Here is a 17,172-nt window from a genome sequence, read left to right as displayed (position 1 = left end):
ATACACTTCTCCAGTCTCCATACATCAAGTCCGTAACAGTATTTACAGTAATATTTACAAAATTACTTGTCCATCTGCTCTGGCTGCCACATGCATTATTACACTACATGTCAGACATTAATAAACTTAAACATACTTATAACTTAGATACACTTGACAAGAAACCAAGCGGATGTTCTGGTGATGACCGATTGCGAATTGCTTTGAAGTGAAGGAATGACTCGAGACATCTAATGGCAACGTCATCAACCTCTGGATCAAACTTATTCGCAATGAGGTGGTGTTGTTGAAAAAGCCACTGGAGGTCACCAGCCCCGTATACACAAACCGCTCTTCTGTAATTCCCAGTGCACGGAGGGTACGGGGCTCCTTTCTTCACATCTCCCGTCAAATAGCTCCACTTCACCGCCCGAGCGATGGCGTGCATGTCTGACTCGTCGTACTTGCTGTTGGCAGGCAGCGACCCAGGCACAGAGGGCATCCTCTGCAGAGTGGCCCACATGTGCTCATCAGGGCTGTATGTGTCCTTCTCCCACTCCAGAAAAGCCCGAACCTCTCTGTTCTCTAGCACATGTATCACAAAGTCTCTCGTCACCACAAAGTAGGCATTTCCTGAGAACATGGGGCTGCTGATGGGAGGGGGACTTTTCAAAATATTCGTCCATTTGATAGTGTTGGTGACGTTGTAATGATACTGCCAGCGGCTTTTCTTGTGGTTATTGGTGGCCTCAGACTCCAAACTGTTCCTTCCATTGAGGACCTTCAGTGCCTGAACCATCTCTCTATTGGTTTTGATGGGGAAGTCCGTCCCACAGGTGTTGAGCAGGTACCTCCACTGGACAGGTGACTTCAGCAGATCCTCCATGCAGTTAAGATCTGCTTGCACTCGAGACCACGAGGCATAAATCACACTTTCTAATTTACTGGCTACAAACACATTGGGCAAGCAAGAAATAATTGCCTTCACAGCTTTCTTAAATTCTTCAGAGGTTTTCTGGTCCACGTGCACACAGTAGACGTTCTGAGGATTGTAGACGGCGCGCAGGAGTCGCTCAAACATCTCAATCTTCTCATGGATCACTATGGAGTAGGCAAGGGGAAAGTCTCTCTCCTCCATGCTGAGGGGCATTGTATTGAACCCTCTATTTTTGATGTAGGCCTGACAGTCCTTTGTCACATTAAGGTAGTAATCCTCAGATAGAAGTTTTCTTCTTTTAGATGCCAGAAGCCCATCTATTTCGCCTTTCTTCCCAATGTCTCCCTGGATGATAGCTGAGCAGCCAGGCAGGTCATCAGAGTATTGCTGTGGCACTTTGAGATCAGGCAATAAATGCCTGTCGGAGCCTGTTTGCCAAAGCACAAAGGAAAGGAGCGTACACATGAGGATGAGAAAGAGGGTCTTGATGAATCTCTTACAGTCTGATGGCCTAGTAAGAGCCATGTTTTAGTTGCGTGCTATAAGAAATAAAGACTGCTGCAACACAGGTTACACTGTCTACACTGGAGGTTATACTAAAAGCAAGTGGGGAGAGGCTCATGCGCTTCATTTTAAATGGCAATGCAAATATAATCACCCCCTTAAGAAGGTGTGTCAAACTATGTTGTAAGAGGAAGTGTCTAGGAAATATTTCAACATCTATTTGCTGTTAGATAGCAGGATCTGATCAACTATGTCCTGCTGTATCCTATGATCACTATTTGAGCAGAGTAAACTTCTCCAGCTATAAATGTTACTGCAGAGTTCAACATATTTCAACCTTTACACGACATCTTTACATGAAGGGTTTATGTGCTCTGAAACTGAAACAATTGTATTTTCTTGAGTTCTTAAATTGGTGTATTGTGCACATAATATTGTTTTATCAGGTGGCATAGCCTCATTCTGTTGCACACGTCATATTTTCAATATCCTCATATCATCTTACAACACGTGCTCAAAACAGCAAATATCCCTCTCATGGTAAATAGCCATCATCCATGCAGACAGTTTTAAAGGTGTGTTGAGGGAATGAATAAAGTAGAAAAGAAGCCTTTATTGCAGTTATATTTCTATTTACAATAACTGGTATGAAATTTAGTCATTACATGATCACTTCATTTCACTGTTTAATTCACAAATACCTCTTCTAATAATGTGCAGCATACAGATAGAGTCGTTCTACATGATCACTTCATTTCACTCTTTCACTCACAAAAGCCTCTTCTAATAATGTGCGGTATACAGATAAAGGCACTTTGTAGAATAAAATTAATCTCAACAATAGTCAAAAAGCAACACAATAGATACCAATACATTCCATTCTAAAATTCAACTAAACTGCTTTGAATCCCTCTAATCTCAGTCTTGACATTGGGACTGTGTACATCCACAATACATTCCTCAGCTACTGTAAGCTCTAGTGGGTGGGATGCCTCTAAGATCGGTTGAGATAAGTGCTCTCATCCACGTCCTGGTCTGCATCTGTGTCCTGCTCGTGGATGAAGCTGTAGCGTCGATACACTGATCCCCCCTTGCTGGTGTACACCACATCTGCCTCGTCCCCACTGTCTGGCTCGGGCACGCCGTGGGGCATACTGCTGCTGGCACTGCCGCTCAGTCTCTCATAGCTCTGGCTCCAGCATAGCCTCTTCCTGGCATGGGCCTTGACCAAGCCAAATACAGCTAGAGCCAACCCCAGCGCCAGCAGCAGGGCGACGGGCAAGGCGGCCGAGGTGTGCTTGAGAGCTCCGGATGACATATTCATGCCTGCTGCCTGGTTGTCTCCTGACTTGGGCTGGGGCGCCTCCACACACAGAGCTAGAACAAAAAAACAGCTGTTAGTAGGTGGTCATATCTAAGCAATTGTTGCTTAAGACTGGCAGGGGACTCTACCTGAGCGAGTGTCACAAACGCAGCAATCGGTGTCATTCCCTCCGGCCTGGCAGCAACGGGCGCAGCGGTTCTCCACAGCGTGAAGGGCAGAGTCACGGGGGCACGTCAGACACTGGTCCGGTCTGGGGCCTGTACAGTGTCTACAGGAGCTGTCACAGGGCTCACAAGTCTCCTGCAATGGCAATGATTCAAAAAGAATAATTGTACTGGCCAAATATAAGAAACATATGTAAGTTCTAAGTTGCATATATACATATTTGAAATGCATATTATGGAGGACCAACAATTGAGCAGCATGTAATTTATGAATATGACAACCAGTGTACCACAGCAAAAACACTTTTACAGTTTTTCTGCTTTACTCAGAAAAAAATGCGTCCACATTTGTACTTTATAATGAAATAAGATGGTAATGGTTATCTTTTGCCTTTATTTATAATGATTATGATAGGGTTAATGCAATGGAGCATGACTCCTGGCTCAGAGCTCACCTCTTTTGAGAAGTACCTCCCCTCCTCACAACGCGGATAGCAGACATTTTCCTTTAGGGTGCTACCCCAGTCGCACGTCATGCATCCCTGAGGCGAGGCATCTGCAAACATACATACAAATGTCCTTTTACCGCCTAACCTAAGAGGACAAAGGAATGGCAAATATGTTCACACGTAGGCAAGATATAGGCTACAGGTGGACAATAGGCTGTGATGTTGATCTGCACTATATCATAATCACAATCGTGATATCGTAATCAAATGTTTGTTTCATGGCTGGTACCTGTGCAGGTCTGGCAGCTGGTGTGGCACTGTTTGCAGACATAATTCAGCTGATAGAAGCGGTGTGGACAGTGCTCGACGCACAGCTTGGTGCCTTGCAGCTCCAGGAGAGGAGGGGAACAGGCCCTGCAGGACTCGGGCCCCGGTCCCGTACACAGCTCACAGGAACGATCACATTTCTCACAGCTGGAGCCCTCTCTGTAGTACCTGACAAGACACATGAGAGGATCAGTATTAACAAACTAGACGGCATTCAGAAAGCACAAATGCCTATGTTGGGCAATTCTCCAACTTGCTGTTGCACCCAAAGATATCACTCAAATTTTAAGTTAAATTGATTTCTTGAACCTGTAAACATACGCTTAGTCAAATCTCTATCTCTGTTAGTTTCATAGTTATGGCTAAAAAACGATAATCGTTTAATCGCGAAAATCCCAGATCTGGATCACCACCAAAATCTGATTGATTGTTCCTTGGGCCAAGACCGATCTGTCCACCAAATTTCACTGAAATCTGTTTATAGGTTTTTAAGATATCCTGCTGACTGACAAAACATAACCTCTTTGGCAGAGGTAATAATAGTTTATAAAATGATTGTATAGAAAAAGAATACGCATTACAATTTGTGACCCATTTTTTTCAAGTGAACTTCCATTTTAAGTTGCTGAGGTAATCTGAGAAACTGATTTGCATACTGGATCCTCGCTCCGTTAGCAATTCTGGTTTATTTCCAGACTTGTGTGTTTAATCAAGCTTTTACATCAGGGGGCAAAGGGTGAGGGGAATGTCAACAGAGTTTGACAAGAGAGCTTGTGTTTTTAACACAAAGTAAACATTTCCTGGTTTGGGCTTTTTACCCTTTGGGACAATGGGAGACACAGAGGGGGAGGAGGCGCAGGTATCCTGGAGAACAGCTGAGGCAATCTTTAGGCGACGCCCCGGTGCAGGTGGAACAGACGTGGTCACATGGTGAACAGAACCCCAGCTCTGTCCCATCAGCTTCCTGCCTTGTGCTGTATGTGCCAGCCGGACACTCACTCACACAGGTGCTGTCTGGAGAATAGCACACACACACACACACACACACACATAATGTCCATCATACACACAGAAAAATAAAGGTGGCAACTGAAGAAGAACCATTTCTGTCTCCACAAAGATCCTTTCAGACCAAGGCGTATGGTTATTTTCCAAATTCATGCCATCACCCACCATCCAATATCTCAAATAGGAATTAAGAACTCTTCACATTATCAAAATATCCATAACTGCTGATCAATTTCACGCAACCTTTTAAGCTAGACTGAAATGTGATTTTTATTACTCGTCTATATTTATTATACTCGTCTTTACTTGTTTATTACTTTATTAGAACAAGCATATTGCTGTTGTCATGTGAAAACCTGGTAACTCCAATTGTGGGTGATTTTCAGGATTATATGTTCCCCTATGGGTTGAGAAAATTCTACCACCCTTGACCTTATGAAACCCTTTCAAACCCCATTGGATAAACTTAGAAATTAATGATTGTCAAGTTAAAAACAAGCCTTTTTTTTTAGTTCCTGAAATGACATTTGGGATATGGATTTTTAGATGTGATTGACTTTTCTGTTGATTTTTTATTTTTTTTTACACTCAGAGCCACTTTACTGTTTGAAATAGCAGCTGAACATGAGTGGTGGCTGCTTACTGTGGAGGTATTTAGGCACAGCGCAGGTCTGGCATTCATCGTGCCCCGGCCCCTCACAGGAATAACAGTGGCGGTGGCAGCCCATGCAGGTGAACTGGTCGTCGTGCAGGTAGGTCCTGGGTGGGCAGTCTGTGTCGCCTGTCACTCCACACAACAGTGTGTTTGGGTCCAGCACCAGCCCCTTCTCACACTGGGTGCACTGGTTTGCCTCGGGACCCAAGCAGCTCGCGCAGGTCTGGTGGCACTCTGCACATAATAAAACAAATCGCGTGCCAAGCGTCACTTCAACTACGCTATGTCACTCTATTCACAGAAAAGGGTGTGATCACTTCCCCGTTGACTTGTAGGTGTGACAGTGTATGATTAAGTTTATATCAATAACCTGGAAAAGCCCTTACAGATAACACATGATACTGAAGCTGTTGTAATTCTAGATACAGTAAATACAGTCTGCAATTTTGGAGTTGCATATGCATGCTGTAAATTCTGTCATTAATGTTGTCTATCAAAATTATGTAATGATGTTTGCCTTTCCAGCATTGTTCCACTATATTGGTTTGTTGGTATAACATCCCTTACCTTATCCAGGATCCGTATCCCACCCTCAAACCCTCATGGCTATGTGTTTTTGCCGCTGTCCTCTTCTTTTCTTGTGTAACCTTTTCTTGTGTTTCTGTATCTTTTGTTTCTCGTGATTGTTAAGCAGTTTCTAAACTTTAAAAGTGCTATACAAACTATACATTTATTATAGATGAGGCACCCATGCACATGAACAACAGGACCTCATTTGACAAGTGCAAGACATAACATGGACAGAAGACTAATAAATCTAATATAAAAATCTAACAAACAATTTAAATCTTAATATGGAGAGGCTCACCTTGACATTCCATGGCTGCAGTCTCATAGTAAGTGGCAGTGGGGCAGTCCTTGGAGCACACACCTTCATACAGTTTGGGGGTTAACGTAGAGCAGGTCTCACAGTCACCTGCCGCCGGCCCTGAGCAGCTGCCACAGGTGGCGTGGCACTCAACACACAGGCCGTCCTCCATGTTCTCATAGTAGCCCATGGGACAACTAGCCTTACACACACCATTCAGCATCAGGTAGAGGAAGCTGCATTCTGAAATAATGATGGGACAGAGGTAACAGAAACAGGAGAGATTTCTGGTCGTGGTACATGGTACCATTCATTATTCATTTTAAAGCATTATCCTTTTAGAATGAGGGGAAAGTGGGGTGGATAAATGCTCCTGTTTTTCTACTGGAAGTTTAGATGGCCCAGATGGCTAATAACTCACTGAAGCAGGTCCTGTCGTCTGAGCAAACGTCACAGTGGGGGGGGCAGCGCCTGCAGGTACCGTCGTCTGCAGGATAGGTCCGCAGCGAACAGTTGAGTCGACACAAACCACTCTCCAGGAAGTGGCCATCAGCGCAGGACAGACACTGGGACTTGGTTCCATCACATGTCAGACAGGAGCTGTCACAGGCTTCACATGACGCTTCCGCTGTCTCAAAGAAACCTCTGAAAATAAATGTAGGAGTCAGTTGATAAGATAAGAAAGCACAGTAGGTGGAAATGAACATGCTGTCTTTACTAGTGTTTTTCTTTTTTCTGCTGCTTGGATTTGGTCAAACGTTCGTCCTTATGCTTACTCTGGGCAATTAGACCAGCACCTCCCCTGGTGGAGAAAGAGTTTATAGCTGCCTTTGGAGCAGCTAATACAGTTATCACTGGTGTCCACGCAGGCCTCGCAGTTTGGCGAGCAGTCCTCACACAGCTGAGTGGCAGAGTTGGCATAGGAGCCTGGCGGACAGTGTTCTACACAAGAACTGTCCTGGTCCAGGAAAATCCCTGTGTCACACAAACACACAGTAAGTGATGAGAGAATGTTTCAATCCTTTGTCATGGCCAAAGAGAGTAAATATAAATATTTATACCTGTGTAACAAGAGGAGCAATCCAGCGCTTGTGGGCCAAAGCAGGTCTTACAGGATGCATCACATGAGTGGCATTCACTATTTTTCCCTGAAATTAGAGCAGTGAGCAGAGCGACCTCATTTTACATCATGACAATTTGACAGAAAGCAGGGAAAGATACAAAATCCCATTAAAGGTTAATTTTGCACCCAGTTTGAGCTTCTCTCTGCCTACTGCTGGTTTTGAAAAATGCAAGAAAGTAGGCATGAAATACTGGGGAGAGGAGGGGGGTTTGAGGTTGGGCCGGGGTGGAGTGTCTCAAATCCACCTTTATACTGGGGCTGTTTTTTTTTTACCAAATGATATATCTTAGGAGAATTATCCTTGTACACAGCTGTATCTCCAACTGAACACCAGCTGCTCATTTTAACCACTGGAGGGCAAACTGAGCCAGGTTTAGTGAGATAAATAGGGTACCGGCACATTTGTGCTCAAATGTTGACAGTATGACCGACATTGTTGTATTTCATAACTAAACAGCACTAAATACCAGTGTACAACTCAAAAGAAGTGTTTTAGTGTGGAGTTACTCTTTAAAACTCTTTAAAAGTGTTACTGGAGTTTTTCCTCCTTTAACTATCTTTACCACTAGGGGGAAGCATTATAAGCTATCAGCTTGGTGTTGCTGAGGTTCAAATGATTAAATAATCTGAGACGATCAATAACAAGATGGAGCACTGGACTGGGTGCTTGTTCTCATTGTTTGCTCACCACTGATACAGTGCATTTTCAATGTATTTGTGTTAATGGGCAACCTTTGACATTTTCCAACTGCAAGGAGTAACTCACTGCAGACAGGAAGTGTGACTCATAAATAAGTGACCCATCATAGTATATAACCATTGTTGGTTCAGTCCTATTATATGCCTTAACTATTTAAAGTTATCAGTCATTGGACAAGGACATCAAAAAAGTATAATGTATGGCAAAGGTAACATTCAGTAATCCTACTTCCTATGTAATAATTGTTTTGAGGTTAGAAAATCAATTGAAACAGGTTTTTTACTAATAATGGTCAGTAGTAGATGGTGTAGAAAAATACCCAGTTGAATGATGGTGCTCTTGACAATATACATCCAGACTCACTGATCCCTTAAACTAGTGGTTCTCAATCCTGGCACCCGGGACCCAGAGCCATGCTACTTTTCATTCCAGCTGTATAATCAGGGACTGGTTTATACCTGGGATGCCAAGTGAATCCTATTAACTACCAGGTAGGATTGAAAAACAGCCGATCTCTGGATCCCGAGGAGCAGAGTTGAGAACCACTGCTCTAAACAACAGGAATGTAAATAATCAAACCACTGAGGTAGGAATGTAAATGATCGACCTGACTTCTGTAGGGGTTGAAACAATGGAGTAAGACCATCTGTGTTGAAATTAGCGAAACTGTTGACATAGACAGCAAATGGGACAGCAGGTAAAGAACCCTGTGCTCGAGGCAGAGAAGCCTTGTCAAATTGCTCCACTGCAATTAACTGAAATGGCTCTTAAATGGCTCTAATATAACATAAAAAGTGGTGTAGTGTGTGTGCAGCAGGGTGATGTAGTGAGTAGGGAGACGGTCCAATTGTGTTCAAGCCCCTGTCTCAGCATCTGCCTTGCTGAAGTGTCCTTGAACAAGATACTGAATCACTGGGTCACTTTCCTGTAGTTGACCCCGACCTCTGAAGGGGATCAATAAAGTATCATATTATTTATTATAATCACTAACTCCAGTGTCAGGAAACTCAATTGTGATACTTTACTGACTCGGCTTTCAGCTGAAATGCTTCACATTGGACTTAATAGCCTGTAAACATGATTTTGATCATGTTCCAAAACAGATGCCTATTGAGAGAAATTAACAACATGAACTACTTCAGATGAGCCCCTATCACAGTCGTTCCCCTCACCGTCAAAGTACTGGCCCAGTGGGCAGTTAACCAGAGGACACTGTCCGTGGAGAGGGGCGTTCCCACCAATGCACAAGTTGCAGTCTGTGGACCGCGGTCCGTGGCACGACTGGCACGAGCTGTGGCAGGACTGGCAGCGCCATCCACTGGAGTCACTGAAGGTTTGCTGTGGGCACTGTTTGACACACTCTCCACCTGACAGGACAGAGCAGCAGAGAGGAAGAGGACATGATCCTTTTGCAGGCAGAGTATCCCTCTGTATCAGCTACCGGAACTCTTGGAAAGCCTAGCTGAAATTATATAGTAGCTATTTTACTACTGTCCATTATTGAAACATAAACCATTTCAAGAAAGTGACACTAAATAGTAAAATTTCCTCCATTCATTTTAAACAGTGAAGCACAATGTTTGGGATTAGTACAATCAAGTACAATCAAGCCTTTATTAAAAAACTGGTTCTGTGTGGTCCCAGAAAAGATGACCTTGCACTCATCTCTCTGTGTCTCCATTTACTGCATGACTGTCTAAATCCTTCCCTCTATTGCTCTTCTCTTCTCCTCTGTCTGCCCTTCCAGGATCTCTCGCTCTCCAAATTCCATCCAACTGCCCAGGCAGGAAACAGTGACCTAGATCTTTTGAAACTGGACCTTGGACTAGCCTTGGCTGAAGAGGGGAGAATGAGCTTATCGCCCATGACTGGATCCTGTCTGACGCACTGTAGAATCACAAGCCCATGAAATATGGACTATCCTCCAGCAGGCATACTCACTCATTTCATATTTGCAACATAAATGACGCACTGTGCATGAAAATGTTTGGTAGCTTGTTATTCTTGCATGCTAATCTTCTTCTTTATGATTTAAAGGCTTTACTTTATGGCCTAAAAGCTTATATTTTACCCAGTCGCCCATAACAGAGAACACAGTCATGTCCATCCCAACATCCTAATTTCCTATTTGCATAAACCATATATTTACATATCGCATGCCTCAGATTTGCTGACGTGGAAGTGATTTGCAATCCAAATGAAGACTCCATGCCAAGACTGGTCCTTTAACAAGAATGATTGATTACCCTCATGTACATAGTGATTTAGGAGAACATAAAGCACAAACTCAACACATAGTAATGGGACAAAAGGGTCATCTTGTTGTTTCAACCCTGTAGAATGTGATCAGCACCCCAAATGAATAGAGAAAGTGATATTCTTTCCTACTGGTACCATTGAGGAAGTAGCCAGTCTGGCAGGCCAGGCAGTGTGTGTTGCTCCTGCAGTCGGTGCACGGTGCTGGGCAGGTCAGACACACACCCCTCCCCCGGTCCTCATAGGTGCTCTGGGGGCAATGCCTGCGACACTGGTGCCTGAAACTGTTGAGAGAAATTCTAATTTAAAATCAAATACATGTCCGTTGAAAAAACTCTTTCTTGAAAAGCCATAATAATTAGTAAGCCATTAGTCTAGGATTAGGCTTGGTGTTTGTCTGTGAAACCATAACTGGCTTTCACAGTAGCTATTAAACTAGAGGAAGTTTTTTTTTCTTTGTGAAGCAAGCATCCAGAACAAAGCTTTTGATAGATCAAAGAGCTGATGAAAACTATAGTGATTTAATACCACACGTCACTTTCAAAGCTTTACAGCGAAAGAACAATGACGTTGCTACAGGCAGTTTGTCCCTACTTGGAGGATTCTGAGGCCAAACGAACTGAAACCGGAGAAGTGACAAAACGCACCACATGGAAGACGCAATCCCAGCATGCACTGTGCCGGTTGTACAGCACACCTGCAGCCGTATTGTTGACTTCAATACATTCCTCAGTCAAAAGGTCCACTCAGTCAAACGGCAATGAGAATGACAAACAGAGATGAAAACATAATGTAGGCTGCTTTTGTTCAAGCCTATCATGGTTCTATTCTCTTCTCAAGGCAGAAAGTTAATTGGTGTTTTATTTGCAGCCTGGAGGCGGAGGGGAACTTTTCTGTCATTAACCTGTCCTATCGGTCCTCCAGGGCTTAATTGAGCTATTAAACATGAGACAGCTCTCCTCAAAAAAAAAATCTAGCCTAAAGCAGCTGAGATATTGAGTTGCAAAGATGTCACCCATAAAACATTAAAGCAGGAATGAATCCTAGTTTGAAGAAGACATACTACTCTAAATGAAACGCGCGCAGCAGCAGTAAGCTAGGAACTTATACAACATCTACTGCTGCCTTCCATGCCACCTTCCTATATGAGAGAATCTGACCGCCGACAGCCCGAGCCACACTTCCCGCCGTGTTGCCGTGGTATCGGTGCTGAGATGCGGCGGTTGTTTGAGGAGGAACAGCTGGAAGCGCCACACTGCATCCATCATCGCACTCACAATAGCAGCTCGTGCAGACCAGGCCCCGTCTCTGGCCTGGAAACACTAGACTGCTTAAGAATCTGTGGGACGTTTAAGAATCCCTCTGTGCAAATATTGGACTATCCATTCCCGGAGAGCACATCAGCATTTCCAACGCAACTGTTGTTTGGGGCTTTTACTTTCTTGAGTCGAAGTTATAGGAGAAGGTAAAAAAATACAGGTAGCCGTTGAAGATAAAAAAGCTTGAGTAAATGAAGAATATAAATCATACTGAAAACAGTTGGGATGTGATTTCTTCCACTCAACCTCTTAGAGGGGAAGGTAAATGTCAATAAATACCAAGCATCCATCACACTGGGTTTCTTTTCTAAAGGCAGTGGTCTTCAAGAATGACAATCCACGGGGCACAAGTTATGCCTAGTTGTTTTAATTGAACCACAGCTTTCATCACTAAACGAAACCGCAAATGCTGGAATTTCTTATCGAAGAATGGTGCTGCATTCTTCCAGAAGAGTTTTGTACATGAAGAATCTATGAGAAGACACAGTGCGGCCGTTCCTGCAGTTCATGATGGCCCCACACTCTTATTAAGATCCTTTTATTGAGGATTGCTTTATACTGGTAGTTGCCGTGTCTGTGTACTGTGTATGTAATGCAGCCACAAGGTTGCACTGAGACATCGCTAAATCCATCGTTGTTAAAAGCAAGGCCACCGAAGTAGCAGACTGAGCATCTCACAGCGCCTACAGTATGTAAGAACAATAAAAAGGCTTTGAGTGTATTGAAACAGCGGACTTTCCTTCAACTCTCCTCTACTGTGACTCACACACGACGAGAGTCACTCAAGATGATGCAGCCCATACAATCATCACACCTGCTACTGGCTACACTTTTAGCTGAATCCTATGTCGCTTATGTTCTCTCTCTCACTCTCTCTCCCAAAACACACACACACACACACACACAGACATACATACAAGGTGAAGTGTCTCTATGAAGCAGACTACATTCTATGCTCAAACCAAGGCTCAGGTAACATTGCATGACTCGGAATGGTGGGTAACCTGACTCACACAATACCAGGAGGCCTAAACTCGGGGGAGAAGAGCACAATCGGAGGTCTGTTCTGGCTCTGTAGCCTGTGTTATGCTGGGTCCAACTGATAAGCCAAAGTAAACAGAAATACAGCTGAAATATACTGTAGCTTATCAGCAGTGTAATGAATAAGCAAACAAATTCTACAAAACAATTGATGTTGTATGTTTATAGAAAAGTACCCTACACAGATTCAGCTACCTAGCTCTTAATTTAGCAGGGTAATGACAAATTCAATAAAAACAGTTTAAAACTCAATTGGAGGACAACATTTCAAAATCTTTTAAACAAATGTATGAATAAATCACAGTGCCATGCCAAATTACCTTCTTTGTGTGAAAAAGACAATAAAGATTCATCTTACTCTATTAAATGTGAAGTATTAAAAATAATAGATGCATAGATTGCAAGTGGTTTTCTAGTGGAGGATATGGGAGGACAGAAAAGTCCACTGAACAGAAGGAATTGATAATCTGGAAAAAGAAAATATGAGCAGACTCACAGAAAGTAACCTTCAACACAGCTGTTGCAGATCTCAGGGTCTCCTGTGTAGAAAGGAGAAAAAAAAGTGAATAATTAGAATTTATCCTGAGGATCAAACCCATGAATAGGTTTAGTTATATTATGCTTCATAGTGTGCACCATTATTATCAATCTTTTAATCAACATCGGCAAGCTTCCTTACATAAGAGCAGGTAACAGTATGGTATTGTTAGCCTGGTACTCTGCAGCATGCGTGACTTACTTGTGGAACATGTTTTGCAGCCCATCTCACAGTCAATGCACTCTCCTGTATCAGGATCCTGGACCTGCCCTGAAACATAAAGACACACAGAACCTCTAAACCCGGAGCCTCCACCCTGTTTTTCTCTTAGGTTACAGCCAGTTATGAGCGTGCTTTACATTTACCTATGTCACAGTACGCCGTTTGGCAGACACCATTCTGGAGTTTGTAGTGCTCCCGACATTTGGCACATATGTGGGCATCGGTGCAGAGTTCACAATTGGCGATGCAGGGCAGGCAGGTGTAGTGACCCCTGTCAGGATAGAGCCCCCGGGGGCAGTGCGCCCGACAGCGACCTTGGTGGAGGAAGCGCTCCTGTCCGTCTTCATCTGCGGAGGGGACGATACGGAAGACTTGTTAGCATAAAGCCTGCTCCACTTTCTCCTCTAATGAGGATGCCATTAGCCATAAGGCACTCCTGCCAGGAAATGCCTCTTCCAAATGTGGACTCCTCTGAAAGTGGGAATCAATGAAGCCCCAGTAGTAAATGAGGGGATAGAGCCAAACGGGCCTGGCGATAACATGGAATGGAGGAAAGATGATAGGACATGCTGCCAACTGTGAGAAAGTTCAATGCCTACAGCAAACGACAGCACTAACACATACTGTAGTGATTGGATTTATTTTTATTGGAAAGAGAGACATGTCTTGTGGCACAAGGACTGAATCACCGGTTATTATTTTAATTCTGAATTAAGAATGGAGGCACGAGAAAGCATATAACATTTCATTACACATGCATTACTGACAAAAGCACAGAACAAATGGATCTCAAAACCACGAGCAACATCATAAACTGCCCGCACAGGCCAGTATGTTGACCGTATGGCCTGCAAATAATAGAGATCGCTTCCTGACTGATGATGCTGTGACTAACATATGTAAACAAGGGCAATCAGAGGCACATGAGAGAAGATCAGAGCTGCGGGCAGAGACGGTGTTGTGTCTTGGCCCTACTGATTAATGCTCCGCCACCTGCCACTAGCCTAGCTGTGGCACCTGAGGCGGCTCTGGAAGCAGCTGAGTTACAGTATTGTCACATCTGCTCAGCGCTGCAGAGAAGATGTGTGAGACAGGAAGGAGAGGGCCCACAAGCTGCTGCCTTTCTCCCCTCCACCTTCCAGAGCCTTCCACCTCAGCAGGCACACAGAAATGTGGCTGCTGTGTGAAAATTCGGCCGGTTCTATTAAAAACATTAAGAGTGTGAAGGGTAGAGATTGTTTGATGTTCTTTGATGAAGCATCTCGCATTAAAATGTAAAGCTCCTTAGTTCGCACTCACCCACACATACACACAACAAAAGCAAAAGTATACCAAAGTTTATACACCAAAAAAAAAAAAATCTACAGTGCCGATAGCCTACACGAATGCAATTGTCATTTAAATATACAGTCGGACTCAGTATAAATAGCACTCCATAGCCCCTAAACATGCATAATTCTGATAATGTCACCCTTCAGTGAAAAATACATATACTCAGGAAACAGAGGGGGGTGAGAGAGAGAGAGAGAGAGAGGGAGAGAGAGAGAGAGAGGGAGAGACTCGCAGGTTGCGCCCAGTGGATTGCAACAGTAGTACTTGTAGCCCAGGGGGATATTTTTCCCTTTCCCTCTGCTTAACAAAGGCTCCATTCTGACATGATCAGATTTCACTGTGAAAACTCAGGAAGAACCATCACACCTTCATTTCTATTTCCATTTCAAAGCTGCTCCTTTGGCCAGAAATCAACCATTTCTATGTGGAGGGGGAGAAAAAAAAAAAAGAAGAAAATCTCTGTCTGACAGAGCTTAACAATGGTAAATGTTAACCCAGAGGTGAAAGCTCCTCCTCTAATTCCCCAGCCTTTGAGCAACTCTGCTTTGGTAACCACTAAATAGCGCTGCTTTGAGAAAACACCCTCTCTGTCTACTGGATTAATGAGTCAGTGACATGGCTTTGTTTGAATCTGGCAGCTGTGAAGCCACAAGTGAAGACAGAAGAACTACACAGGCTATTGGCAAACAATCCAATATTCATATAGAAGCTGTTTTTGGCATCTCCCATAGACAATATTAGTATATCATTAATATACAGACAAGTGGAATAGCCTCATGTAGATTTGAAATCATATTTAAAATTCAATTGCCATATGATCATAGGAATATAGTCTTAACTTCAATGTAGGCTACCTAGCCTTTATTTAGCTGGTGATTATTTGTTGCCCAATATGCTTTGTGAAACTAGACAAAAACCCATCACATCTCGTCTCAAGTGCATCGTGTCAACGCATAAACACAGGCAAAATTACACTATAATACCCCGTAGCCTATTTCTTTTTATTAATCCATCGATGGGTTTGTGTTATTATGTAGAATAGCAGTATATGTGCAAGAAAAAGCACAATTACTCACCAACTCCACAGGTAGTGCATTCAAACAGCTCGTGCCCGTCGCACTCAGAACAGGTGGGATGGCAGAGCACGCACTGGTTCTTCAACATAAACTGTCCGCTTGGACAAGACGCCGCGGTTTTACATCGAATAAATCCGACACAGTAGAAAATAATACACGCGGTGAAGGACTTCATCGCCATGCCCGAGGACTCATGGAAGAGAAAAAAACGGGGACAGTCTCCAAAGGCGCAGTGTCCGTGCGGCAGGTAGTAGATCGATATGGGGCTCTGTGACACCAACCCAGAAATAACTTGCTGGACCAGTTCGTTCAAGCAGGACTGGACAATGAGCGTGGATTTGTGGTCAGGCTTTCATAAATGACCTTATCCGCAAAAAAGAAGAAGATGAAAGAAAAAAACAAAAAAAAAACACTCACTTTCTGTGTCACAACAATTTTAAGTGAAGTGTAAAACTAATAGATAGATAGATAGATAGATAGATAGATAGATAGGCTACATACATATGCATACATGAAAACGAATGTTAATTAGCTAGGCTAAATGTTAAATAGCTACATCATGAGATAAAATAGTCTATGGTGTAATTTACTGGGAATGTCGATAAGTAATGGCAATGCAAATTTTTCCTATTTTAGCAGTGCAAAGGATGACAGCCCATACAGAAAAATTGCATTTTGCATATAGCCTACTTCAGAACATGTACATAGATGTTCCAAAATATACAAAAACTGACCAGAAATTACTTGTACATGTAGATTACATTAATTTTAAATATATTATATTTGGCCGCTCAAATATTTGAATATTTGAGCGGCCAAAAGTTTATGCATAGGAATAAAATGTATCCTATCTGCAGTGTCCAAAACATATTTGGAATTTGGCATGCACATATTTTAGGCCTAACCTACACAGGGCTATAGCTTGAAACATAAAACATTCACACCCCGAAATCACACATGCAGAAGCAGCATTTCCCTAAACATGCTGCACTATTACACATTCAAAACGCCCTTGGTTTTAAAGGTGCAAATCTGTCTGTCAGCTGACTAGTTCAGTGTCAAATCGAGATTACTGATTGCAGAACGGGAATTTCCTGTCCTCAGTTCTGATTGGCTGAGACACGTTCGGTTGCAAAATGCCTGATAAACACACACCTGCTGTGACCGCAGTTAATATTATGACCCTGAGTATCACCAGTCATACTGCTACCTGTGTCGCTTAGCAACCATGGCGTCGTTTACACTAAACACTTTAGCTATACTGTAGCCTATTGTGTGTATTGAATATTTAATTATAATCAGGATATTTAGCCTAATTATTATTGATTAAAAACAAAAGATGAATTGAAT

The 17,172-nt window shown here is 43.1% G+C and overlaps 2 protein-coding genes across 2 annotated transcripts; both read right to left on the bottom strand.

Moving 5' to 3' along the window:
• Nucleotides 1-136: 136 nt before the first annotated feature.
• gcnt3 (glucosaminyl (N-acetyl) transferase 3, mucin type) lies at nucleotides 137-1,436 on the bottom strand. The gene has a single exon (XM_071896530.1). It carries the CDS (start codon nucleotides 1,379-1,381, stop codon nucleotides 137-139), a length of 1,245 nt encoding a protein of 414 aa, XP_071752631.1. The 5' UTR covers nucleotides 1,382-1,436.
• Nucleotides 1,437-1,948: 512 nt separating this feature from the next.
• On the bottom strand, nucleotides 1,949-16,030 carry LOC139909395 (cysteine repeat modular protein 2). The gene is made up of 16 exons (XM_071896453.2): nucleotides 15,823-16,030; nucleotides 13,558-13,761; nucleotides 13,394-13,462; nucleotides 13,151-13,193; nucleotides 10,433-10,578; nucleotides 9,211-9,405; nucleotides 7,277-7,363; nucleotides 6,992-7,190; nucleotides 6,637-6,860; nucleotides 6,216-6,458; nucleotides 5,336-5,581; nucleotides 4,503-4,698; nucleotides 3,647-3,852; nucleotides 3,364-3,464; nucleotides 2,873-3,044; nucleotides 1,949-2,797 (listed from the first exon to the last, which is right to left on the bottom strand). The coding sequence occupies exons 1-16, from the start codon at nucleotides 16,001-16,003 to the stop codon at nucleotides 2,415-2,417; spliced, it is 2,895 nt and encodes a 964-aa protein (XP_071752554.2). The 5' UTR covers nucleotides 16,004-16,030; the 3' UTR covers nucleotides 1,949-2,414.
• Nucleotides 16,031-17,172: the final 1,142 nt, after the last annotated feature.

This window comes from Centroberyx gerrardi, chromosome 4, assembly GCF_048128805.1.
Source record: "Centroberyx gerrardi isolate f3 chromosome 4, fCenGer3.hap1.cur.20231027, whole genome shotgun sequence".
Taxonomy (NCBI): Eukaryota; Metazoa; Chordata; class Actinopteri; order Beryciformes; family Berycidae; genus Centroberyx; species Centroberyx gerrardi.
Note: the sequence above shows the minus strand (reverse complement) of the source record. Positions and strands in the feature narration are given on the sequence as shown.